The sequence below is a fragment of the Panthera onca genome, chromosome D3 (assembly GCF_046562875.1).
Source record: "Panthera onca isolate mPanOnc1 chromosome D3, mPanOnc1 haplotype 2, whole genome shotgun sequence".
In the NCBI taxonomy this organism is placed as follows: Eukaryota; Metazoa; Chordata; class Mammalia; order Carnivora; family Felidae; genus Panthera; species Panthera onca.
The window spans coordinates 44,988,682-45,016,430 of record NC_138350.1 but is presented as its reverse complement, the minus strand read 5'-3'; the positions used below and the strand labels follow the sequence as shown (position 1 = coordinate 45,016,430).

General features: G+C 45.6%; 1 protein-coding gene across 4 annotated transcripts in view; it reads right to left on the bottom strand.

Moving 5' to 3' along the window:
* Positions 1 to 27,749, bottom strand: part of CABLES1 (Cdk5 and Abl enzyme substrate 1) — a 121,180-nt gene that overhangs the window by 55,591 nt on the left and 37,840 nt on the right. For 3 of the 4 annotated variants that reach the window (XM_060613444.3, XM_060613442.3, XM_060613443.3), the window contains exons 2-3: positions 10,466 to 10,537; positions 4,888 to 4,980 (exon numbers count right to left, since the gene is read on the bottom strand). In XM_060613444.3, the coding sequence (XP_060469427.1) occupies positions 4,888 to 4,916 (29 nt within the window). In that variant the 5' untranslated portion in view covers positions 4,917 to 4,980; positions 10,466 to 10,537. Of the gene's footprint in view, positions 1 to 4,887; positions 4,981 to 9,399; positions 9,647 to 10,465; positions 10,538 to 27,749 lie in introns of those variants that run through there. The other variant, XM_060613445.3, reaches the window with a different exon arrangement.

Here is a 27,749-nt window from a genome sequence, read left to right as displayed (position 1 = left end):
TTATTTCGGTCAGCATAATGTTTTCAGGGTTTATACATATCATAGCATGTATCAGCACTTCATTCCTTATTATGGCTGAATAATATTCCTTTGTATGAACATACCATATTTTGTTTATCCACTTATCTGCTCATGGACACTGAGGTTGTTTCCACCTTTGGGCTGTTGTAAATGATGTTGCTATGCTATGACCGTGGGCATACAACTATGCGTTTGAGTTCCTCTTTTGAATTCCTTTAGGCCTTAACCTGGTAGAAGAATTGCTGGGTCATAAGGTAATTTTATGTTTAACTTCTTGAGGAACTGCCAAACTGTCTTCCGTAGTGGCTTTTACATTCCCACCAGCTACGTATGAGGGTGCCAATTTTTCTTTCATCAGTCTTTCCTTCACTATGGACTTTAGGGCCCTTCACACTATTCTTATAAGTTTTCTTAAGCCATTCTTTTATTAGTCTTTAGTCTTTAGCTAATGGATTTTAAAAATTAGAATTCAATAGTTTTCTCAAATTTCACCATGACATGCTGTCTTATATTTGGATTTTTGTCGCCCACCTTTCCCTTATTAGGAGAATGAGTTTTAAAATCCAATGCCTAGATGTGGATTCCACCCCCTACTTTCCAGCCATGCACTCCAGCTTCCTCCCTTGTTAACTGGGATGATGAGTGTTTTCGTTTCCTATGGCTGCAGTAACAAATTATCACAAAGTCAGTGGCTTAAAACAAAGGAGTTATTATGACTCTGGTGGTAAAAACTCTGAAACGGGTCTCGTGGTGCCAACACAGAGGGGTTAGAGCCAGTTCCCACTGAAGGAAGGCTCAAAAAAGTACCTGTTTTCTTGCCTTTTCCAGGTTCTAGGGGCCACCATATTCCTTGGCTTATGGCTCCTTTCCCCATCTTCAAAGCCAGCCATGGCCAGTTAAGTCTTTCTCACATCACTCTGACACTGACTCTCCTGACTCCCTCTACTGCCTTTAAGAAGCCAGTGATTACTTTGGGCAAACCCAGATAATCCAGGATAATCCTGTTATTTTAAGGGCAGCTGGTCAAAGACCTAGCCCCCCCCCCCCCCCCCCCGCCATGTAATCAGCATATTTACAGGGTTACGATATGGACATCTCTGGCAGGCATCATTCTACTTAACGCAACAGCAATACCTTCCTCATAAGATTGTTTCAAGGATTATCTGTGTTTCTAAATTCTTTCCATTCCTCAAGATACATAGTTCTGAAGACTGAAAGTCATTTGAAACCTCTGTCCACTCACTCCACAAACACCTCCTGAGTTGAGTTAATGAAATAAAGTACTTAGAAGACTGGTACCCAGTAAACACTCCATAAATGTTACCCATTATCACTTTATGATACTCATACTTTATAATCCCTTTGGACATGTGGTTGCAGCCACCAGAATCGACTTCGTAGTCTGAATTTTCTGAGATCTATCTTTCTAAAACCCAGCCAAGCACTGCTTCTTTTCACAAACATCAAGTCCGACACAACTTTCCCATCACCAACCTGTCTTTGTGTTAGAACAGAAGTGAAACCAGAGCACAGCAGCTCCCTTCACCACTTCCCCGAGCTGCCAGGAGCTGAAGCACCATGCAGGGCTGGTAAAGAACTCATGATGGCATGTGGTCCCAAAGGCAGAGCTGAAGCTTCCATCACTGGGTCTGTAACCTATACCTAGGCTCCATCCTTCACAGCCCCACCTTGCTTAAGGGTCTGCAACATGACCCCCAAACACCCTGAGCTTGGTGCTCTGTGCTTTATCCGCACACAAAGCCTTCCAGCAGGTGCCCAAGGCCAGTCACACAAGCTCCACTGATTCTGAAGAAGGTGAAGGTAGTTTTTCATTAAAGCAGATTCCATCCTCCATCAGAACCACATCTTCCATTGAAGGTGCTCACCTCTGCTTCACACATCAGTAGAGATTCCTCTAATGTCACAGAGAGAAGTGGGAGAACACGAGGCTGGCCGAGACCCCAAAGTTTGTTTCTAAGTGATTACCTTTGATATTACTGATCATTTTATACCCACTTGGGCTGGATGCAAGTATGGTCTTTTATCATACTTGGTTCTCAGTTTTTCTCCTTCTCATCTTAAGTTATGCTTCACACTCACAGGTCGGGCACTGAGTCTCACAACAGATGCTCTCCTCTCCTGGGGTCAGCCGCACTGGTCCTTGCTGAGCTTTGAGCTCAAACCCCCAATCTATACTGGTGCCTCAGTCTCACGGTCAGCGGGCTTGGGGACAGAGCAGCCTCAACACCTAGGTCTTCAGTTCCAGAGCAGCAAATGGGCCCCAGATGCGGGTGCAGTCTTGAGAGGCTGGTCTGTGCTAGTCAGTGGTCACAAGGTGACTTGGGAGCTGGCACAACCATGAGTGGGAACCGCTGAAGGACTGGGCCTGGGGACTCTGCAGGCCCCTTCTCAGTCTCTTTCCCCAGTTAAAGAGGAGTCAGGATACCAGTACTGAGGCCATTCCATTTTCTGTACAGCCCTCCAAGCTCTTTAATGAACACCTCCAGCCTTCTCTGTAAAGCCTCATTCCTCCCAACACAGGCAAGAAACCTGAGTTCGATCCTCGCTGCAGGAATGCACCCTCTGGTGTGGTGTTGTGCATGCGCTTCAGTACGTGGAAGGTGGGAGATTCAGAGACCCCTGCCGATGCAGTAGTCCTCTCTTCCAAGAGCATGACCAGGATCCCTCCTCTCCACCGCTGCTGGACCAGAGCTCATCCACATGTCCCTCTGCCAGGACGATCTCATGCCTGCTGCCCAAGGGTGGGGGGGGGGGGCAACTCTCCTTTCCTTTCTCAAAAGGCTGGTCATATCCTCCTCCTATTCATCAGCTCTTGACCACAATTTCCTTCTGTCACCTCAGAAACCGTATTATCTTCCTGGTGCCCTCTCCAATTCTTTCTTTCATCCATCTAAGGTCGATACACCCTTGCTAAAAACACAGAGGAAGGAGGGAGAGCACCCGCAGCCCTTTCATCTTCCTCTGGCACAGGAAAAGCAGCTCTTACCTGGGCAGATACAACCGGCCGTGGCACAGACCACAGCCTGTGGCCCCACAACAGCTCTCAGCTTGCTTTCCTGCCATCAATTCCAGTTCTCAGATCTTCAGATAAGCTAATAATCCTTCCTGGCTCCCTCTGAAAATTCCCCAGCAAAACTGCTAGCAACTGAATGCTTTCTGGACTGTTTATGTTGTTCCTGGGTCAAGGGTGTGCCGGGAAGGCCGGCTCTATCATGTGCGCTGGCAGTCCCATCGGGCCACACATTTTATTAACTACGTCCTGTCACTACCCCACCAGGCCAGGTGGTCGGCTGCCTCTGCGACCTCGACAGCATCCCCACCTTGAGAGGTGGGGAAGGCTATCCTATCTGTTTGGCACACTCCTTTGGCTTGGTCTTGACTGGATTTAGGAATTAAAGGCTATCTGTTTATTTTATGGTTAAAGAGATTATGAAAAGAACACAAATGTAAATAAACAATGAGCAATTATACTAAAAATGGCATGAGTGAGGTTTAAGTTAAGAGCCTCAAAGGAAGAATAAAACGCTATGGTCAAAGGAATAAAGCCCAGTAAGCGTGAGGGTGAGATGCAGTGAGAGAAATTCAGAGCAATCTCTGCAACAGAGGACAGCCGGGTATATTTTCACTAAAAGCTCTATTTAAAATAGGAATATACACTAACTACGTAAACATTATTTGATGAAAGAGCGCAGTTCTGCTATTCTGAAATCACGGAAGAGCTGTAAAATTATGTTCCCTATTTAAGTCGGTTTAAAAAATCAGATATTAACTTCAAGAAAACAAGTCTTTAAAAACTGTAATCGTCAGTGTTATTTTGGGGGTTATACAGTGTTTTTTATACCAAATAACAGGCAAGTATGCTGGGCCTTAGTCATTCCATGAGTCTAACTACACACTTGTTTACCAATTTGCACTTGGTATGGATTAGAGATTAGCAGGGCCCATACGGTTTTCTGTATATCAGGAGGCAATAACACAAAATGGTCTTTGTGGCAGGACCTCTGCTGGGGCGATATCTCTAACTCTCCCATTCAAGAGAAACCACTTTCCAGGTCATGGGTCAGTGGGAGGGAGACATTCCTAAAAGGTAAAGGGCATGAGGGACCCCGAGAGTTATGGGGCTCTGTCCCCATGCTGTTGTCAGGCTCCCATGAAGGGACGTGGCTATTCAGTCATAAGCATGCCAGCAACAAGGATTCTGATCTATTTGTTGCAAGAGTTTTAATACCAAGGTTATATGAATTTCAATTACGGTAATTTTCATTTAATAGTACTTTCCAAAAGAGCAACGGAAGAGCTGGAGAAACATGTGCTCCAGATGTCAGCAGGCCCAGGCATTCGAATCAGCGCCCAAAAAGAATCTGCTGGCAAAGTTGTCATTCTGCTTTCCTAAAGACAGTCAGCAAAGTTAGCACCAAAACCAAGTTCAGGCACAGATCTGATGGGATATTTACTGACCAGAGCATGTAGCCCTCATGAAAAAAAAAAAAAAAAAAAGAAAACAAAGCCCAACAAAGCAGAAAAAGAAAAAAAAGCAACTTTCTCTCTTCAGTTTTCTATAAAAATATATTCGAGTGCTATTTAATATTCCATTTGCGGTTAACCTAAAACTCTCACCAAGCTTTTGGGCGCTATCAAGCAGCATTATTTTTTATAGACTTCTGGTGGGAGGGGGTTAGAAAGAGTCTGGGAAGGTTCCATGAAGTCCTGTTCATCTTAACAGTGTGGGTTTCTCTTTGCAGAGCTCTGGCCGTTTAAATGGCCCCCCTCCTCCCATCCACACCAGACCCTCCCTCCCCTCCCACAACAGGGAGGCTGGTGGGGCAACTTCTGTCACAGTGGTACCTGCCATTCCTGGTATCGTGCTGCCGCATGTTCTTGATAAAATGAATCTTCTTAAAGTTCTTTGGTCTGGGCGAACCTGAGAGAGTTCGACATCTGAAAAATAAAGTCATTTCAAAAACCCGGTCAGTTGCCTGCAGGACAGCTGAGACATCTCCACAAAAAGACAGGAAGGAAGACCAGACAAATGGTTTGAATCATCCCTGAGGATAATGAGGACAATACGGCTGGAAGCAAGGAAGCTTTAAAAAAACAAACAAACAAAAAAAAACAACAATGAAAGACAACTTCCTTGATAATCCTGATGATAATTTATATGGGTCTCTGGAAAGCCAGCTAATGAAAACTATTGTCCTCAGTTACAATAACATAACCTACACAGATTCCAAAGTCATTATTCTTTCTTGTCATCTTAAAAAGAATTCTCCTGTATCAACAACAGTAATGGGAACTGAAAATGGTAAATTTAAAGAATTTAGAGGGGTAAGAAAAACATTGGAAAATTCAGTTTAAAAACAACACCAAATCATTTTTCTTCTGTAGCAGGACTCTGCCCTGAGCCACCTGGACAGCTGCTTCAATGCTTAACTTGACTATGCCTGGAAGCAGAGGCCCAGCTAGTGGCTGTTTCCTTTCTTTCTTTCTTTCTGTTTTCAAGATAAATTGTAAATGAATATTTGTTGAACAAAATGACTTGAATTCCAATTACCTTTTTCCTGGAATATACGGCATTTGCTTGCACTACAGGACTAACAGAACTGACCCACAGGCTAAAAAGAGCTTATTTGTCTATTTTTCAAAGTTCACCTGGCAACTGCAAGAAGCAAAACAGCAATAAAAAAAAAAAAAATCAACAAACAGGAGTTTGAAATTTGGTCTTGTCTTGAAAAAGGGAGCTGTGACATTTCTATTTGGGTTTTTGCTACCAAAATTTTTGTCTTACTCAAGCCTTTCTGACCATGGGTCCTAAGGGCTGGCTCCTGCCATGGGGCCTGGGTACCTGGGACCTTATGCTTCAAGAATGAGTTTTGGAGTAGCAGTGCCTGGCTTCCCAAAGCTACACTGAGGTCTGGGCTGGGGCCACCAGCCAAGTTTAGTCAGTTCCGAACTTTGAGGCTTCAGGTAAGACTAACAAGATAACCCAACAAGGATGTACAGTTGAGCGCAGGTGGGATGTGGGGACAGGCTAGGGTACAGGACTGGGGAGCGGGCAAACTAGCAGACTTGCATACCCACTCTAAGGGCCCAGCTCAAGGAAACTGGGTGTTGTCCCCAGTCCAGACCTCAGGTGTACATCCCTCCAAGCCCCCTTAGCCAGCCTCTAGTAAGGGCCAGTCTTCCTAGAAGCCATTCCCTGAGAGTGCTGAGAATGATTTTTTTTTTTCCATTTAATTTGAAGGAAAAAAAAAAAAATCATACTGAAGTGGATGCAGTACAGGCTAAAGCAGAGACATCAGATCAGATATCTGGTAGCTTTCATCAGGAAACCAGGGTTTCCCAGTCCTTTGGTCTACAGGAAGGAAAGCCTCCCTTCAAGTCATGTCCACTACATCAAGGCAGGGTCCGTGGACCATGCTCAGAGCCTGTGTGGCCCTGCAAGACACTTCAGAAACCAGTCTTCCCTTCCTTCAGCCCCAAACTCACCACCAATTCCGACACCCTGACCTATCACTAGTAAGATTTCAGATCCTTCCTGGCGTTGTTGTGAGGATGAAATGTTAATAATACATAGGAGAGAGTCATAAACTGTCAAGTGACACATTCAAATACAAGCACTGACACATTCAAATACAAGCATTCACATTCATACGTGTGTATACACATGTAAATATTCATACACAAATTTCAGTGTTGTGATTAACCAACCATTAGCTACAAAGGATGCATATTTTGTTATTATTTGCTTCCTATATTCTTAAAATTGCAGCTGTGACTAAGGGTCCTGAATTCTTGATTTAAGACATATTCTTTTAAAGACCTGTATTTAGTAGATGCTTCCTGTGGCCTTCAGGCAGGGTTTGAATAGACGGCACCCATCAACCCCTTCCTAATCCAGGGTTCCAAAGTTAGATTTAGTCTTACTGAGGTTCAAGGGCATGGAACCTCACTCTGCCTTCTTTGGGCAGCTTCCCGGAGGCAGACCCAGGACCCTAAACTGCCTCAGGTCTATCTCCAAAATGACTCTTTGAGGCTGCAGCCCACCCAAGGTCCCCAATTGTCTCTCACACACACTGCAGAAGATTCTAGAGATAGCCACTGGAGAGAGGAGAATCTCTGAAAGCAGAAGGTTATGCTTCCTTTGGTTTCTGGATAGGGCCTAAGTATCCAGGAGTGTCCTCACACCCTTACCCTGCTTCCTCCCAAAAAGGAGAGCCTCCTGAGCCACCCAGATGGAGGGCAGTGAGCCAAGAGCTAGACTGTGGGGGTAGTGGATAGGTACTCCTGCCCCCAGCAGCAGGAAGCTGGTACCCAGCCCAGCCCAGAGGACAGAAGACCTGAGCTTCTCTCTGCTTCCCATGCCTGCAAAAAGAAGAGCTGTTTGTTATCCTTCAGGTTGGAGCACAAACTACACCCCCCCCCCCCCCATCTTCTGCTAGAACTGGAAGGCGGCAAAAGGGCCACAGGTGGTTTTGCCACTCACAGGGAAGGGAGGAGGCATCAGTTAACACTTTATGGTGCAGTAGCCAACTGAGACAGGCTGGAAAATAGGAGCAGGTGGAGACAGCTGCCAAATTTGCCACCACTGAACTGAGGTTTTTCTGGGCACCTGGTAGCAATGTCCCAAGTCCTTAATACTAGGATACAAGGTAACCACCAGGCAGGCGGAAAACTCCTCAGTCTAAACACTCTGTGAATGCTTAATTCATTCTAGGTAGGTGCAGGACCCTAACTTACTAGCAAACTGTGATGTGCCAGAGACAAGCAAGCCTTTGAAAAAGATAACACATCAGCACATGATTATAAGGGAATATGCTATTAATCCAGCCTCTCCTTCAGCAAGTTGTTTGTTGTCATGCATTTTTTTTTAAAGCATTCAACTCAACCACCAGAGAATCTAAGAAATGCTTTAAAAGAGAACTGTGGCATTAGCAACAATTGCCAAGGAAACTGGAAGACTAAGCACTCAGCTTGTGGCAGGTTAAGCAAAGAACGAATTAATTTCAGTACCCATTTAAAAACATACATTTTAAGTGATGCAAAATTAAATTAGGATAGAATTAAATTAAAAACTAATTTAATGAAAGATTAGCTCTTTCTTGTTAGCACTGATTACAGGATACACTTAATTATGCAAAAGGTTTTTAATAGATGCCTTGCAGCCATTTGTTCAATGTGCTGAGTTTAAAAGCAAGTTGGGCTAATAGCCTTCCACCCCCACAGTTCCCAAAACAGTTCAGTGTCATTACTGGTACATTCATTTCACAAAATTGGGAGCTGGAGAGGACCTTAGAGATCAATTTCCCCTCCCATTTTACAGATGGGAAAACTGAGGCCCCAGAGAAGCTAAATAAAATGTCCAAGGCCGTAACCAGCTAGTAGAAGGATCAGACCAAGAATTCAGGCCCCCTGACTCCCAAACCAACATCCCTTCTATACCATGTCAATTTTACTTCCTAGGAATAAGTACATTTCTAAGGTAGTTATTATTTTTAATTCTAGTATAATTAACAGTGTTACATTAGTTTCAGGTGTACAATATACTGACTCAACAATTCCATACATCACCCAGTGTTCATAATTTCTAAGTAAATATTAGAACTTTTTTTAAGTTCAGAAAAGTCTAATAGGGAAAATAAAGCCTTCTCAAACTGCCCAAATTCCTTTGGTTTCAGACTTGTTTTTTAAATTTTATATTTACATGAGACTTTTTGGAATTTAAGTATAGTATTCTATAAGTAAGCATTGGATAAAGTTATAGTTAAGGCAGATAAGCCCTTTTCAGTATGCTCAAACGTGGTATGGTAGGGCTGAGGGGTAGAGTGCAGAGGATCAGCCTGAGAGATTCTGAGAGGAGGGTACAGAGGTGACCAAGCGGCATGTGACCAGAAACGTGACACGTGACCAGAAACACAGCGCGTAGTTCCTCCTCGCCCTCCCCCACCCCTGCTGTAACCACCTGGAATCCCCAAGGATGCAGTAACATTTTTTTTACCTGGTTTTCCTTGACTCACAGCTATCACACTGCTTTAACCGAGGCTTCTCACAGCCTCTAGAAATACCAGGAGCTTTTTAGTGCTACTCATTGATTTCCCGTTTGTGGCAGGAGTGACCTTACCTGCCCAAATGCCAAAGCCGCTCAGTGCCACCTGAGAACCTCTCTCCTCCACTCTCGAGGATTACTCTGGACCAGAGCCAGCTCCTTAAGTGGACTTTTCATGCAGCTTTTTGTACGGCTACTTCAGGAAAGAGCTTCTCTCAACATTTAATAGTAAGGGATAGAAGAACACTTGCACCCAAGCCACATTAATCCCACAGCCACACGCTCACCCTACGATGATCCCAGAGGTTACGTACGTTTTCAGAAAGACTTCGAAAGTGGCCCGGACTTTCTCTTTGGGATGACATCACCGGCGAGACTCACAGTCACCCAATACTTTCGATCAGATCCCCCCACCTGTCTATGCTCCACATTCCATCCAGGAGGTCTGTGGACAGGACTAACCCGGGAGTGAAACCTCCGGCGGGAAAGGGAATGGCTCCAGGGTGAGACCTATGCCGGCACCCTCCCAAATGCCCGCACTCCCCAGCCGTAGCCAGGGCCTAAAGGACAAGGTATGCAGACAAGGATTCCGGAAGCTGGTGCGAGCCAATGGGAACGCACGTTCTCCCGCGGGCCTCCCTCTGCGCCATCAGCCACGCATGCCCCGTGAAACCTTGGCGCATGCCCTGTGAAGCCACCGTGTTCTAGGCTGCCTCACCTCCTTCGGGAGCAGGCCAACCTAGCTCCCCTGCTGCAAAGACTAAAGGAGAAGTCCTGTGTGAATACGGTCTCCTTCACTGACGGAGGGCCAGGGGGACCAAGGCACAGAAGGGGGTTGGTGGTTAGGTGCAGGATTAGAGGAAGGAAAGCTGCCAGAGGCCTGGCACAGCTCAGCAACTGCCGTCACCCAAACACAGATGCCTCGCAAGCACCTTTCTAATCCCAATGGAAAAATCACTTTCAGCCCCAAAGAAGCCCCCAGGGCGATCCTAATTGAATTTCCCCAGCAACTACTGATGGCACTTGCTAATGAAGTCCAGGACTGTGATTACTGTGTCACTGAACCTAAGAAAGCTGAGACAATAATGGGCTCGTCTTCATCAAGAAGCAGCTTTCAAATTGAAAAGCAAACAGCACCCAAATCCACATGCAAACTGCGCTTTTCCAATACATAACTGAGATTTAATAGTGCCCCAATGGTCCTCAGGGTTGGGATTTCCAAACTATGAGTCTGGAGATGAGGCCATTATTTAAAAATTTTAATTCTGTAGACCAAGGACAAAAAAAAAAAAAAAAAAAAAAAAAAAAAAAAAAAAAAAAAAAAATCAAACTTTGCTGTATTGTAATGCAGGCCATTTACATGCAACAGTAAAAACTTACCTCCGTAGAGGGGCATTCTCCTCAATATCTTCCAGGGTTTCCAAGGATGATCTCTGGGAAATGAGGCGACGTCTGCAGAGAGAGGGAAAAACCTAGGAGTTAAAACTGCATTGTAAAATGGATCACACATTTCTGTAAATCTGAAACTGTTCTAAAAAATAAAAAAAACGACTGGACACGAGCTATCTTAAAGAGGCTGCCATGTTCCCAGCCTGCACCCTGAATGCCAAGCCCATCTTGCCTTGCTGAGTCCTGAGCATTCTCCCTGGTTAATAGGGCCGCTTTGTGGTGATCAGGGAAGGTGGTTCTTTTATGCTATGATTCCCTCAAAAAAGACAAGGTGCCTCTTACAGTATATAACTTGGATACTGTGTGCAGTTTTTCTAAAGCATTAGATAATACTGTTAAGTATTCAAATATCAGTTGTCTGAACCAGGTTAACTGATAAATACTAAATTTTAAAATCATGTTAAATAAAATCTGAAAATCATTAGGATGTGATTAAAAAAAAAAAAGTTGTGGTCTCTGGAAGACATTACTCCTTTGGGAGAGTTTCTCACACACCAGTAAGAATAGATAACAAGGCACGATTAGGCAAAATATGGACTCTTCCGGGCTGCTAAAGAATTGCAAACCATCTGCTAAAACCTCCTTAATCTAGTTTCTTTTGCCAGATTAAAATAAGAACAGGTCCTAGTTAACAGAATATCTGGTATAGGGACCAGGGTTGCATGGTGGCTGGTAACTTTACAATCAATCCATTTGAACAAAGACCATCATTTCATAATAAATGGTTTGGCTGAGGAGGGTGGATAGAAAAAATCCGATTGGGTCTTTACTTTGAAAAAAAGGGACTAAAATGAGAAGGATAAGCCTATTTTATAATACATTTGATAAAATTAGGTTAAGAACATGCAGTTATAACCATGTTCTAATTTGTCCTAAAGAACAAGAAATGAAACATGTTTTAACTTCTGTCTTGTGTGTACTTTTTCTGAACAACTACCTTTCGCTTTATGTTTTACTTTTAATAAGATAATCAGAAAGGTCATTTTTGCCAACTATTCAAGGGCTTCATCAATTTTTGAAGAACCTTTCTTAATCTTTCGGTATCAAATCCTTTCTAAAGCAGTCATCTAGAACAGTCTTTGCTCTTCAACAGTAAACGGGCATTCTCTCAGACCTTCGTTTGTCCGTGTGGGAGCACCAAGAGTTCTATAACGCTACCTTCAGTGTCTTCCTGACACACTGGACCTTTTGCAAGATCTGCAGTGTCACTCTGCAATTGACTTACAGTAAATTTCCATTTCCATCATATTCCCAGATTTCTAACAGTCAGCCCAGATCTGAGGCAATGGTTGTGAGGAGACAATGGTCTTAACCTGAGAGGGTCCACAGGTGCTGAGGGGGATGGGAACTGATTTTATAGTTTATAAGTGGCTAATTCATTAGTAAGGGGGACTGTTGTGCACAGCCCTATAACTGCAGGGACTCAGCTATCCCAGGGCCCCTGTGACAACACCTTGCAGCTGTGGTTTTGACCCATCTGGACCCTCAGTTGCAGCACAGCACTTCTGGGTACTAAATCTGTTTGGTGCAGAGTCCCAGGCTGGTATAGGGCAGATGCCCAGTCATACCCCCCCCCACATCACAGTTCTCGGGGATCGGGCCCCCCGCATTCCCCATCCAGAGGCAGGTGGACTTCCACAAGGACCATGCACTCAGAGTCAGACAAACTCAGATTTCAGTCCTGGAGTTCAGGGGCTTTGGATATTTAGAAAAGTCCTTAACCTTTGAGCCTCAGTTTCCTCATCTACGAAATAGGAAAAGGAGAATAACTAAGAAACAGAGAGTCCCTGGCACAGGACAAAAAATGATCAGTAGCTACTTTTTTTTTTTTTTTTTTTGAGAAAGAGACAGTGCGAGTGGGGGAGAGGCAGAGAGACAGGGAGACACAGAAACCGAAACAGGCTCCAGACTCCGAGCTGACAGCACAGAGCCTGACACGGGGCTTGAACTCGTGAACCCTGAGCCAAAGTTGGACACTCAACCAAAAGAACCACCCAGGCACTCTGCTACTGGGTTTTTCATGACACTCCAGTGCCCCCCACTGAGGCTGCACTCTGACCTGGCACCTCCCCCACCATTCCCTCACCCCAGCCCAACTGGCTAGGATTAGGCTGGCTGTCCTAGCTCTGGCCCCTCCTCCAACCCCAGTCAGTAGCCAGGGCACTCAAAATGCCTTGTGCCTGAGCCCACGCGCAGCACATGCTCCTTCAACACCTACCTATACCCTCTAAGCATAACTACGTGGCACCTTTGCTGATGCATTGGTCATCTATGAAATCAGCACCCCCAACCTTCTCACTTAACACCAGTATTCTCCTCCACAGCTAGAAGGGAGTCACTGAAATGTTTAGTCTGTTGATCTCTGGATAATGTTCTAACTTTTTAAATCAAAAGTCAAATATTAACTTAAGTATGCACTCCTAAATTGTCATTAGACCTAATTTATATCCACAGGCAGAAATAAAGCATAGGTTTCAGATCCTGGAAATCTCAACAAATTCTGTTACACTCTGAGCCTTCTTTTGTGGAACAATATTTTCAGACGGCCAGTAAATAGACATTTTCATGTTCTGCACAATCTACAACCAGGGTGGGTGACAGAGCAACCTCAAAGCCTCCTCCCCTCCTACAATTATCCTAACAGAGGTCCACTGAGAAGTTCTGGGGTTGGCTCCTTGGGGAGCAAAGATACAACCCAAGGCCCCAGCAAAGGCCAGGCTTGTGCATTTTCTCAACACACCCTGTGCTGACCCACACAAACTATGAGCCTGACCTGTGGGGAACACAGAGCAGACCCAGGCTGGACTCCTGTCCTCAAGGAGCTCATATTCAAGGGGGAATCCATGGAACAACCTCCAAGGAATTTCATTAATAACCCCTCAATCTCCTCCAGCATTTGGGGCTGCCTCCCATGCTCTCCAAGAACAGCAAGGCCAGCACTCCAGCTGCAAATGCCAAGTGAATCCCATGGTGAACACACGAGGCCCTTGCGGGCAACGGGGACCCCACAGGCTCTCATCCAACATTGAGACCAGGGTGTTCACCCTGGAAAGATAGGTCCGTTCACAAAAGCACACAATCTGATAATTTCCCTATCAAAAAGCTGCCTGTAGCTCTTCCTATACCAGAAAAGAAAGGTGCTTATTTGAAAAATAACCAAATTCAAATATATCTTTCCATACATTTATGAGGATTTTTAAAAAGTAATCTGTATGCCCAACACGGAGCTTGAATTCACAATCCCAAGATCAAGAGTCGCATGCTCTACTGACTGAGCCAGCCAGGTGCCCAGGATTTGTTTTTTAAAAGTCAATACATTTGATACTCTCTTCATGAGCTGAACAGGTATAGTTTCTCTCTCTCTCTCTCTCTCTCTCTCTCTCTCTCTCTCTCTCACACACACACACACACACACACACACACACACACACACACACACACAGGAATTTAAGGTCTGGATTCCTTAAAGGGGAAAAAAAAAATCCCCAAACCCAGATATGCACTTGTTCCTCTAAATTCAGTGGATGTGACTCTCTTCTTCATGAATGGGACCAAACAATCTGCACTTTACCCTTGAACACCACAGGACTGACTGTGCAGGTCCACTTACATGTGAATTTTCTTTGAAAAATACCAAACGGTACTGTAAGTGTATTTTCTCTTCCTTATGGTTGTAACATTTTCTTTTCTCTAGCTTCCTTTATTATAATACAGTATATAATGCATATAGCATTCAAAATATGTGTTAGTCGACTATTTGTTATCAGTAAGGCTTCAGTCACCAATAGGCTATTAGTGGTTTGGGGGGAGTAAAAAATAACATGCAAATCTTCCACTGCGCACAGGGGTGGGGGAAGGAGGGGTAGTGCCCCTAAACCCCCATGTTGTTTAGGGTCAACTGTTTGTTTGGTTGTTTTGTTTTGTTTTGTTTTGTTTTAGAGAGAGAACAGATAAGGACAAGGGCAGAAGGCCAGGGGAGGAGGGAGTAGAAGGAGAGGGGGGCAGAGAAAGAGAGAAAGAGCAAGAAAGAGAAAGAGAGAGAAGGGGAGGGAGAGAGAGGGAGAGGGAGAGAGAGGGGGAGAGAGAGAGGGAGAGGGAGAGAGAGAGAGAGAGAGAGAGAGCGAGAGAGAATATGAGAATCTTAAGCAGGCTCTGCGCTGAGCATGGAACATAGGGCTCAATCCCATGACCCTGCGATCATGACCTGAGCAGAAATCAAGAGTTGACACTCAACCGACTGAGCCACCAGGCGCCCCTAGGATCAACTGTATTCTTTGAGATGGACACACAGTCTGCAAAGAACATTATGGTCAAAGGCACCATGAAAACAAAAATGCAGTGCCTGCCCTTCCCACATAAAATAAGCCTTTGTTCACTGCCATGAGGGCATGTCCTGTGGTGTTAACCCAGCAGTGCTCATCTCTGCCCCTTGTTAGATCCTTTCAAGGTATGTAATAACCTCCCCCTTTGCTGCTTTCATCTCAGAAAGCCTGAAATGGAAGAGAAAGCTTAGGGAAGGTGGCCAAGCTTCACCAGGCACTTTTCACCCTGCAATCTGCCTCATAAACTAAGTCCATTACCATGCAAACTCCTCCTCATCAGGCACAGTTAACAAGCAGGGGTCTTCGCAGGTTTTAATGACCGAAAAAGAACACTTGGCCTTCTTAAGCAAGTAGACATTAAGTAAGAGCCCAAGCATTACGTGTGGACATGATCGAATGGGAAGAGTCCATGACTGGTCTTCAGGGCGAGTCGTCAGAACTCAAGGTTCCCTGCCCAGTCTGACGGTTATGATTTGGGGCCTTCCACACTGTCCCTTAACACTTTTGAGGCCAACGTGGCTCACATTCAACAACTGTACATGCCAGCCTCCCTAAAGTCCCCAGTATCTTTTGAACGCTGGACTCTGTCTAGATAAGGAAATGCTAATTCATGACAAGACTGCCTATCTGGATACACCTACCTGGACCAAATTAATCCACTTTATCATTAGGGCTGATGGTTCACCGCAGAGGAAGTCACTGTGAGCTCCTGGGACCCAGGGCTGGTTATAATAAATCCACTTACACTGAAAACTTAAGGAAAGGTCACTGGGAGAAGAGAAAAAAAATCACACAGAAAAACAAGTGACTGGGCTAACAGGGGACTGGACAAGGGAAGACCCAGGGCCAGGATTCTGAAAGTGTCTTTTAGGCACCAAAATGTCAGCAGCTCCACTTTCAGGGCAAGAGCAATGACTACCCACACAAACTGATGGGTGGGGTAAGTGGGCCCAGCTGCCTGGCCATCCTCAAAGGCTTGACCATACCTATTGCCGGCCCAGTCAGCAGTGATTCTGGGGACCCCAGGAGAGTAAGGGGCAAGGTGGGAGCCGTGCCCGGGGCATCTTCATCAGAGCTTCTGGAAAAAGGGCATCTCTTCTTAGCACAGTAAGCAGAGTGTCTCAGAGAGAGAGAGAGAGAGAACGCTGATGTGGGCAGGGGGGGCAACTGCCCAAAGAACCTCACCAGAGCTGGACTCTGGGCTCGCTGCTGTCCCTGCTGATCAGTGAGGCCAGGCAGGGTCATCCTGGGCCAGATGATCAAGGCCAATCCCCCTATGGGGTGACCTGAAGAAGCAGCTTGGCCCAAAAGCCAACATCAGGCAGAGGGCACCACAGGGGACAGCATGTGACACTGACAGGACCAGCATTTGACAAGGAAAGTGGCCCCTGGCCTTAGGCTCAGTGTCAAATGAGGAAGTAAGGCTGGATCAATGCTCTCTCCCTTGACTGCCCACCGGAACCCTGGGGCCCATTAAAAATCTGAGATCAAAACATGAGTTTTGAGAGCAAGAAGGGACGTACGCCATCTGGGCCAACCAATGCTATCCTAACAAAAAGGCAATTTCCTCTGTGGCTCCAGTTTTCCCCCATGTAAGGAGCCCCCTTCCTGGCTATAAGATGGGCCACTGGCAGGCACAGTTATGTCTTCACACGTGTGAAGAAGTGAGGGCATCACGGATACTTGCTGTACAGCTAATGGGCAAGCTGAAGTCATGGCTACCTCAAATCCATTCAGACAGTTATTATGACCCAAAAAAGGAGAAACACAACAACCATAAAAATAACCTATTAACACGGTCACAAGACATGTGCACACTTGTAATTTATTTGCTTTGTTACCTATGTCTCTATCTCTCTCCCTCAGACAAAACTGAACCACACTAGACAAAGGGCTGGCTTAGGGAAGGGACCACTTTTGTGGCCTAGGGATGGAGCATGTTCAGCAAACAGCAGGTACTCAGTTCAGGCTGGCTGAATGCAACGATGAACTCCATCAACAGGCAGGTGGGTTCTTATGGACTTTTCCCAGAAAGCACCTGACCTTCCACTCAATGCTTTTCTATGCACAACTATTGGTAGGCTCTTCCTATTCAATATATGAATTCCCAGGCTGGTCAACAGAAGCCAGAAGTCACCCTCAGGAAGCTTCCCAATGCCTCACTGCAACAGGAAGTAGAGGGAGACAGCAGACGCTCATCTAGTGGGACGGTGGGAAGGGTGAAGGGACAGCTGGGCAGTTGGCAGGTAGAAGACGTGATGTTTAAAATGAGTTTCTTCTGTTTGAGCTTATTAAACATTCGTTTTCCCAAGTGGAATTTGTACTGCTTTTGTGACTATAAAAGTAATATATCTCACTGTAAAAAAAAAAAAAAAAAATCAAATCAGGAAATGTATGAAGTAGAAACTAAGAAATGAAAAGCAAACCCCAAGGGCCAGAGGACACTCTTTATAAGTCTGGTGTATGTGGGGGCGCCTGGTGGCTCAGTCAGTTAAGCATCCGACTTTGGCTCAGGTCTTGATCTCACAGTTCGTGAGTTCAAGCCCCGCGTCCGGCTCTGTGCTGACAGGTCAGAGCCTGGAGCCTGATTCGCATTCTGTGCCTCCCTCTCTCTCTGCCTCTCCCTCACTCACTCTCTCTCTCTCAAAAATAAACAAGCATTAAAAAAACAAAAACAAAAAAACCCAAGAGTCTGGTGTATATCCTCTCAGGCTCTTTGCTAGTTCCACATCTAATTATAAATGTAAATATAAAGATTTGTCAATGATTGAAACCGTGGAAAGGAAAAGCAAGGGCAGTGGGAACGGCACTCTGCCTTGGGATAAAGCTGCAATCTGTCTCCATCACTGGGGACACTTGCGGCATCTGAGCAGGATAGAAGAATGGGAGCCAGTAGGGAATCCAGGATTCTCTCCCAGGCTGGGCAGCCGTCCCTAGGGCTGGGTACCCTGTTCTCTGGCTATGGACCAGCAAGCAAGAAAGGCGGTCAGCAGAGATGGGAGGAGGGGGATCAAGGACCACCAGCGGAAGCAAGAAGCAGGGCTCCAACCTCACCTCGAGGCCTGATCCTGATGTCCACAGGTTCACAATGTCAACCTGCGGGTGTGGGAGCAGTGGTCTGAGACATTTCTGGGGTCTCAGAAAACTCTGAAGACTATCAGGATACAGACCCCCTTCCCCAGGTAAAGCTGGTGGTACCTGGCTGCAGGCAAGGAGACAGGGCTGGATATGAAGTCCCACTTCAACCAAGAGACTACGGGAGCCTTCATCTCCTAGTCTCCTTTTCAGACTTAGAGTTCAAAGCTTCCAAGGGGCCCAATTAGGGCCCAGCAAGAAAAGACAGGGAGCCCACTAGCCTAGAAACTAGCTGACCTTTTTAGCAGATACAAAATCTCTGTAAAATGTCCTGAAATCCTACCCTGTTTTCTTGTATCTCCACATCACAGACATATTCTTTTGTTCTAAAAATAGCACTCAGCTCATGCAGAAAAGGTGTTCTTGGAAAGCAGAGTCTAAATCTATAATTGGTAAACTTATTTACTATGGGAGCCTACTACTTAAAGGAACCCTAGGGAGAAGAACCTCCATATATCTAAGAATTACACTTTCATTGATATCTTTTGTGAAAATGCTGGTTTTCAAACAGTAGGCTCTCTGAAAGCCAAGTGCACCTCTAACATGCACTCCCTTCATTTCTCTAACATAGCTCTGAGTTGTTAACACCACGACATCATGAGCTTACTCTCCAGATTCAGCAACTAAGTTATGATAATTTCGTTCATGATTTGGCAAATGTCAAAGTCAAGATTCCAGATGCTCCTTTAGCAGAAGTCAAATTAGAGTGTGCTCAGTGAAGAAGCAAACTTCTTCTCCACCAATACATATGTGTTCACAGATGAAGAAAGAAAAGTCAGCTGTCACCTCTTTTTTTTTTTAATTTTTTTTTTTTAACGTTTATTTATTTTTGGGACAGAGAGAGACAGAGCATGAACGGGGGAGGGGCAGAGAGAGAGGGAGACACAGAACTGGAAGCAGGCTCCAGGCTCTGAGCCATCAGCCCAGAGCCCGACGTGGGGCTCCAACTCACGGACCGCGAGATCGTGACCTGAGCTGAAGTCGGACACTTAACCGACTGAGCCACCCAGGCGCCCCAGCTGTCACCTCTTAAAAGAAGCTACATCCATAGTCTTAGAGCAAAATTGGCCTTAGCTTTAGCACAAAGACATGTTTCTTAGAGCCATGCTTAATTCTGCTTTCCATGGATCTAAAGCATTGTCCAGCAGCAAAGGTGGTGATGGACTCAGCATGGCCCTTACGTGCTCACCTGGCAACGGCTGCCTGTCAGACTGTGGAGGAAATCCCAGAGGAGAGCCACGAAATCTGCCATCATGGTGGCAGACTAGCTGGGCCCGGACACCAGGTTGGGGTGATCCACCAACACCCTACTGGGCCAGTCAGTCCTTGCAATGCCTGTGAGCAAAAGGCACACAGTTGGCTTGCCTGTGCAAGGAAAAACCTCCTTTGCCCATAACAGCTTGTGTGCCTAAAGCCAGATCCATACCCCATACCTGGGATACAGACAGAAACATGCAACCCCCCTCCCCCGGCAGATCATGGAAGTCTTCCTTGTAAAAGAAGGAAAACAGATTATCTTAAGAAAAGGAAGAATGGAAACGGACTTTCAAAGTGGCTATGTTTTAAAGCTTGGAGCTGATGAATCAGGCAAAAATCAGATTTTAAAATCCATCCACTAAGTGTTGCAATCAGCTTGTTCAAATAAGATCTGTTTCTACATTTTTATACGCAGGTCAAGAAAGCAACTTTAAATGTTTCCAGAGAATACAAAGGCACTGGGCTTGCCTGAGTTTACTTTCACTTCAAAGCTCTCATCAAACTCAACAAATCCTGGAAAACCAAGGTGTGAGGTCATCTTGGTATTTAGGGCTGTTCGGAGACAGACCTGTTGGCAGGATTTAGTAACCAGCCAGGTATTCACTCCTCAGAGGCGTGGGTCCACCCTGCCCACCACCACCCAAATCTTACAAAACACCCTTTCCATCATGTCATTCCCCAGTACGAAGATCCACGATGATTCCCTCTGGGGACAAGTTCAAACTTCCCTGACAAAGACAGTAGACAGGGAGGTCAGAAGACAGCAGTCTGACACAGCACACTGGCTACCGAAGGCACTGGTCCAATCTCCTGGGACATCCTCCAGGTATCAGGAAATAAAAGGGCCGGCCAGGGCCACAGGCTCAGTGACAGTGCTGCATCCTAATCCGGGCACAGCCCCATCCTGGAGGGAAGGGAGGGGCCTTGCCCTACAGCTGGAGGGAACAAGGCGGCCAAATGTGCAAAAGCAACCACCAAAAGCAGGCTTATAGGTTGAAAAGAAAAAAAAAAATTAGGATCCAGAGAGGTTTGGGGTTTGTGTGGCTGAGAGATAAGTGATGCTGTCCTTGCTACGAAACATGCTGGATACCAATGAGGGGGTGGTGGGGAGACAAGTGGGGACCAAGCCCCGACAGGTTGAGGGTGGGAAAGAGACACGAGCAATGGAAAACGACTCAAAAATAAAAGGGTTGGCTTCAGCCTGGAAGAAAAGAGCTCTGTCAATCTAATGTAACCAGTGCAAGAAGCACAGTGCCAACTCACATATGTTCTGGATAGCCTTCGGAATTCAAGCCGTCAAATCCAGGTGTTCTCTGCAGAAGGGATTCCCTGAGCCAGGTGGGAAGGGTGACTGGGAATCCAGCACCCGGTCCAGAGTTTAAGGCCAGCACAGACTAGGTACAGAGTACGGGGGAGACAAGGGAGGGCATGAGTGAGCTCAAAGGAGAACCGAGATTTAACTGGGAAGACGCAACCAGACTATTGTGGGAGAGTCAAAAGGTAAACTCAGAGTGGATTTCTCAGACACATGCCTTACCAGGGCTGAACAGGATGGGCCACCAGGTAAGTAAGCACAAGACATAGAGGGATCCTCTGAAGCAAAGTCAGGGAAGAACCTATAAAAGGAGCCAGGAAACAGGCCCCCGATAAGACGGACAGGGTCGGTTCCAGGAGGAGCTGGACCAGATGGGTGGGGCTGGGGTTGGCACCACATAAGTGTGTGTGCAAGCACACTCGTGCAGCATTTCCTTCTGACACCAGAAGAACAGACAAGGTGCAGGAACACTGCAGGGCTTCGGATGGGAGAGGAGGGTGCAGATGCAGAGGCTGGGGTTGTTTCCTCAGAAAGAGGCTGACTGTAACCGTTTCCTGAGCCTTCTGAAGGCCCACGAGCACCGAATCGCGTCTGATGGACGCGTGGCCTCCACTCATCTCAAGCCTCTTCAGGAAGCGTGTTTCATCCCAGACCCTCTTCTCTGCACTCAGGACGGGGCCTTCTCTTAAATACTCCACGCTGACAATGGCCTGGGCATGGGTGACCGCACCTTTCTTTCCCAATCACTAGGAGGACTTACTGGTCCCTTTGCAAGAATGCCTATGCAGGCGAAAGACTTTCTAAGCCAGATACATACATATTTTCCATTCAAAAGCAAAATAAGGGCTCTCTAAGCCCGGCTCTGTGGGGCCTGCCGCACAAAGGCTGGGGTGCACACACTCCAGGAGAAAGTCCAACTCTGCCGACAGGTGCACTCTTCTCCCAGGCGCCCCAGTTCTGGAAAGGTGAGAGGTCAACGGGAGCTAACTTAATTAGAACCAGCAGGAAGTCAGGCAGGCTGGTTACTTCCACATCAGTATTTAAGAAGACCTTTAGGAGGCTGCCTTCCAGCATAATCGCTCCCCTGAGTTTCTCCCTTGGTTTCCAGCTTGACCTTTCCCTGTTCCAAAGGGCCTTCAGTAGAAATGGATTTTGACAGCTCAGAAACAGCATGCAATTATTTATAGCAAATTCAGGATTGATGGGGTTTCATCAATCTTTATTTTCTAGTTTTTCAGATTAACCTCGGCCCACGCTCAATAGCAGTTTATGGAAACAAAGATTGATGCTTCCTTGTCCACCCGGCCCCAAAGCAATTACGTCCTTTTTCCTAACAAGGGGCCCAAGTGATCTCATTCCTTTCTGGAAGGCTTTTTAAAAATGCCTGCTCCTCCTTCACCACGACGTTAACTCCCTTTATGGAAGCTGAGAGGAACCGGGGACTTCCGAATTGGCCTCATAACAGGTTTATGGGGCAAGGAATGCCTCAAGGGTGACCAAATCTTAGTTCAACAGAAAACTCAGAATGTGCTTCACCTGCTCTTCATCCTTCCAAATCCTACAGGTGCGGAACCACCTGCTCTGTGAAGCTGTCCCTGACTGTTTCGGAATTCCTACATTTGGTATCTTTACCGTATTAGGAAATACTCCTATCTAGACACTTGTAGAATGATTTCATTCTTATTTTACACCCTGTATCTCCAGACTGCCAGTACCCTGAAGACACATAACTAGGTCTTCCCTTCTTTGAAACCCCTTTAATAACTACATTACTTTGTCATAGTAAGTACTCAATAAATGCTTAAGTACATCAGGGGCAACTGTTTGCAGCTACAGGTGGCCCACGCTGGCGACGATGGATCTTAACTGCTCCTGGGAGTCAGATTAACAGCACTCTGGGGGACTTTCCCGAGACCCTTGGCAAGCCAACAGAAGCCAAAGCCATAATGGGAATGAGGTCCAAAACCAAAGCTGAGACCTCAGAGTTTGTCAGATCACTGAGGTTCAAACTTTTGAGCAGCACATTTTTTTCAAACTGATCTATGTCAAATCCCAAAATATAAAACAAATTATAAATTTTATAAATTGACCATATAAAATGTACTTATAACTCAACCACTATTAGAGCTATTTTGATGTACAAACAATATGAAACCAGGAATTATGGATGACATTTCTACTCTTAAGATCAATCTTAGCATCTAATTTGCTTCTTTGGCCTTGGTTGTACAGTACAGAGATAATCTCAATTGACACAGATAAGTATGTGCCTATGGTAACCATTTCTAAAAAATCTCAGGACCCAATTCAATTAAAAAGATGTGGCAGGTGAAGCTTAGTTACAAAAAAAATCAACTTACTCTGGCAGCAGAAATTAATGCATAATTAATGTACAGATGGTCACCCATGTGATAGGGTTATAGAACACTATGTTTTACTGCAATTTTTTTAATGTTTTATTATTTTTGAGAGAGAGAGAGAGAGAGAGAGAGCACGAGCGGGGAAGGGGCAGAGAGAGAGGAACACACGGAATCAGAAGCAGGCTCCAGGCTCTGAGCTGTCAGCACAGAGTCTGATACAGGGCTCGAACCCACGAACTGTGAGATCATGACCTGAGCCAAAATCAGACACTTAACCAACTGAGCCACCCAGGTGCTCTTACTGCAATTTTTAAAAACATTTTATATACAACTACTTATATTACACATTATGCATATATTAAATATACATTATATACAACTATATATATACATGCACTGTTTGTACATCTTTTATTGTGTGTGTATATATTATACAACGTAAATTATACCTCAAAATGTTAAACACAGAATTACCCCATGTAAGTGGCAATTCCATTCCTAGATGTAATCCAAGAGAAACGAAAGCATACCCATGCAAAAAATTTGCACGTGAATGTTCAAAGCAGCATGATTTACAACAGCCAAGATGTGAAAACTACCCAAACATCCAACAACGGATGAGTAAGATGCAATATTACGCAGCCATAAAAAGGAATGAAGAACTGGAGCACCTGGGTGGCTCGGTCAGTTGAGCATCTGACTCCTGGTTTCGGCTCAGGTCGTGATTCCAGGGTCATGGGATCGAGCCCCACGTTTGTCTCCATGCTCAGAGTGGAGCCTGCTTAAGATTCATTCTCATTCTCATTCTCTCTCTCTCTCTCTCTCTCTCTCTCCCCCCCATTGCCCCTCTCCCCAGCTCTCTCTCCCTCCCTCTAAAATAAATTAAAAATTTTTTTTTAAATAAAAAAAATAGAAAGGAATGAAGTACTGACACATGCTACAAAATGGATGGACCTTGAAAACATGATGCTAGGGGCGCCTGGGTGGCTCAGTCGGTTAAGCGGCTGACTTCGGCTCAGGTCATGATCTCGTGGCCTGTGAGTTCGAGCCCCACGTCGGGCTCTGTGCTGACAGCTCAGAGCCCAGAGCCTGTTTCAGATTCTGTGTCTCCCTCTCTCTGACCCTACCCCATTCATGCTCTGTCTCTCTCTGTCTCAAAAAAAAAATAAATAAGCGTTAAAAAAAAAAAAATTAAAAAAAAAAAAGAAAACATGATGCTAAGTGAAAGAAGACACAAGAGACCACGTATTGTGGGATTCCAATTATATGAACTGCCCAGAACAGGCAAATCTGTACAGACAGTACATTAGTGGTTGTCTAGGGCTGGGTGTGGGAAGTAGGGGGGAATTGGGAGTGGCTGCTAATGGCCACAGGGTTTCTTTTTTGGGGTGATGAAAATGTTCTAAAATTATACAATGGTGGGCACCTGGGTGGCTCAGTCAGCGAAGTGTCCGACTTTGGCTCAGTTAATGATCTCACAGTTTGTGGGTTCAAGTTCCGCGTCGGGCTCTGTGCTGACAGCTCAGAGCCTGGAGCCTGCTTCAGATTCTGTGTCTCCCTCTCTCTATGCCCCTCCCCTGCTCATGCTCTGTCAAAAATAAACATTAAAAAATTTTTTTAATTACACAATGGTGATAGTTGCACAACTTAGTGAATATGCTAAACCCACCGAACTTTAAATGGATGGTGGTGTGAATTGCAACTTAATCACGCTGTTAAAATACTTACATATGATATATAAATGTTAAGATATGTAAGCTATCTAGGTAGAAAAATATGATTGTGGGAAAATAAATCAACTGCTTATGGAGCTGCTAGGGCTCTTGCTGAGATCCTTGAAGCTCTAGGGAACACAATGTTGAAAACTATTGATCTGGTTCAATTTCTCTCAACCAGGGCTACGGAGACGGAGAGCTTGATGGACCGCCCAGGCCAGAGCCAGACGGTAGGAGAGCCAGGGTGCAGACTACCTCACCCACCTCACTACAGGGCTGGTCCCTTTCCTTTTTAATGGGGGTCGAACTGCTCCTTTTGGTTTGTGTCCGGCCCACAGCAACAGGCAGCGGGTGGGAAGGGAAGGTGGGCCCAGGCCGACCTGCTTCACCCACCACCTGCTGACTGCCCACCCCCCTCTTTCTCCCTGCAGGCCAAACAGGCAACCTCCCTGATGTACACATCAAAGTGTTGTTTGTTTGGAGCTCTGAGACTTCAATTTCCCTAACTTCTCATTTCCCTAGCCTCTAAAGGAAGCCATGCTTGCAAAGGACTCCCTTTTTATTAAAGGCTGATCCTGTTTTCTAGGAGAGAACTAGAGAGCACTTTCAGGCATCCAAGAAACAAGACGGAAGACAATACCCGCTCTAAGGTCCCTCTGTGTTCCTGTCAGCATCTGGGGAGGTAGTTTAATTTTTTAACAGCTCTTTCAGAGCCCTTTGAAAATATATTATTAGCACATCTGCCTCATCGTATAGGTAATTAGCAACCACAGTTCTAATTACCAGGCTGTTCAGGAAAGGTTTCCAAAGTGAATTTGTGGCACAAGAGCTGTGCCTAAAACCACATGAATATTCACTTAGATGTAACTGGGTTCAACAGCAATGGAATTGCATTCTTTGCAAGAGCCTGTCCCAGGGGTCTGAATGGCCCCTCATCGGCACCGGTGGTTATTGTGGAAAATAAAATATTCGTAACAACCTGGAAGGTGGGGGATACATTGTTTGCAACCAATGTTTTCAGAAAGCAGTGGGCTAAAATAAATGCAATCAGCTACCATTTTATTTCCCTAAGGATGTTCAGTGGTGTCATTCTTTAGCACAAGATCCTTAAACCTGGGTGCCTGACCTCCTAGGGGTTCTGTGCACTTTTAAAACCAGAGGTGAAGTGTGTATGTGTGTATGTACATATGCCCATTTTCCACTCTTTTCTAAAAGAAAGTCTATGTGATCCCAAGAAAGATTAGAGACCACTGTTCTCAAGCAAAGGCTGGTGCTAATGGGGTGGCAGGGGAAACAGGCAGGGCTCCAGATCCAGCCGTCTCTATTATATGAATCTAAGCAAGATGGCATTGTCGGCATTTTTAGTGTCACCATCACATACACACAAGTGTTCACAGTCCTAGGTGTCAGGGACAAAGAAGAGTGAAGAACCTTGGTCCCTGTTCTGGGTGGCTCCTGACATAGTATGGAGACAGGGGAAACATAGCTCTAAAACTTCCAGATTACTCTCACAGGCCAGAGCTTGGAATGCAGGTGAGCTCTGAGCTGTGCCCATTTGGCAGGCACACAAGGCCAATGGAATCATGGGGAACCAGAAATCCAGGGAAGGCACGTGTGGTGGGTGGAGGTCTGGTGGGGGCCAGCCCCAGGTGGCTGGGGTTCCAGGGAGTGGCAGAAACTGAGGGATGACATCAGACTAGAAGTGAGAGGGCCTGGGTGGCTCAGTTAAGCATCCAACTCTTGATTTTGGCTCAGGTCATCGTCTCACGGTTCATGAGATCAAGCCCCGAATAGGGCTCTGCACTGACAGCATGGAGCGTGCTTGGGATTTTCTTTCTCTCTCCCTGCTCTCTTTCTCAAAATAAATAAACATTAAAAAAAAAAAAAAAAAAAAAAAAAAAAAAAAAAAAGAAGTGAGAGCCCTCTCTGAAAGCTGGGTAGATTCCTAAAAATCACAAGGAAAAATAATAACACCTTGATCTGTCAAAAGTTAGATAATAACAAAACAGAAAAACTTCGTACAGCTTTACCAAGAAATAGAGGCACAAATGAAAAGACATGCAGGGCTGACAAGAAAAGCATATATACCATGGGAAGGTTCAATGCCACACCTTCTCCCACACCACCTGGGACAAAGCTCACCGGAATTATAAACCATCCCTTGGGTATGCATTCAACCATTCATTCATCACTTGTTACACACCTGAGACAAGGTACTGGGGAATCAAGGATGAAAAGAGCATAGTGTTGCCTTCAAGAACAACCTGGCAGAGGGCACCTGGGTGGCTCAGTTGGTTAAGCATCTGACTTTGGCTCAGGTCATGATTTCACAGCTCGTGGGTTCGAGCCCCATGACAGGCTCTGTGCTGACAGCTCGGAGCCTGGAGCCTGCTTCCGTTTCTGTGTCTCCCTCTCTCTGCCCCTCCCCTGCCCACGCTGTCTCTAAAATACAAATAAACATTTTTTTTAAAAAAGTTGTTTTGTTTTTTTTTTTTTAAAAAGAACAATCTGGTGGGGAGACACATTAGGAGAGAATTTAAAAAATGGAGAATGCCCCAACAGGTATGTTCAAGGTGTCGTGGGAGCAAGAAGGAGGGAAGACCCTTGCTCAGGCCAGGTGGGGCCAAGGAGGAGCAAACCAGGGAAGTCTTGCTGGGTGTTAGCACTGAGAGGGACCTAGGTGATCACTAATCCAGGTGAGGGGACTGCCCAGCTGCCCAGGTCACATGTTAGCAAAGCCCAGGAGATGGCCATCATGTACAACACTATCTGATCATCCCTAAAGGGAAGTGCAAACTCTCACGTTCTTTGCAGCCAACACATGTGAAAAAAGGTTTTCATCTTTGCTCTATAACCTGAAACAGCCCTGCTCAGTCTGAGACATTCTGTTCCTGGATTCGGACACCTGTCCTTCAAACCTGAAGCCTGTCAAGATTCAGGACAAATAAGGCTCACTCTGATGCTGGTCTGTGCCTATTAAATTGGCTCTAAGACTTAATGCCTCATAATCATCAAGAGCCCATTTTCCCAGGTTCATAAAAACCCAGCAGTTGGCTTCTGCATTTAGACTAATAAAAAGCATGGGGGGGCATAAAGGGAACCAAGGCCCAT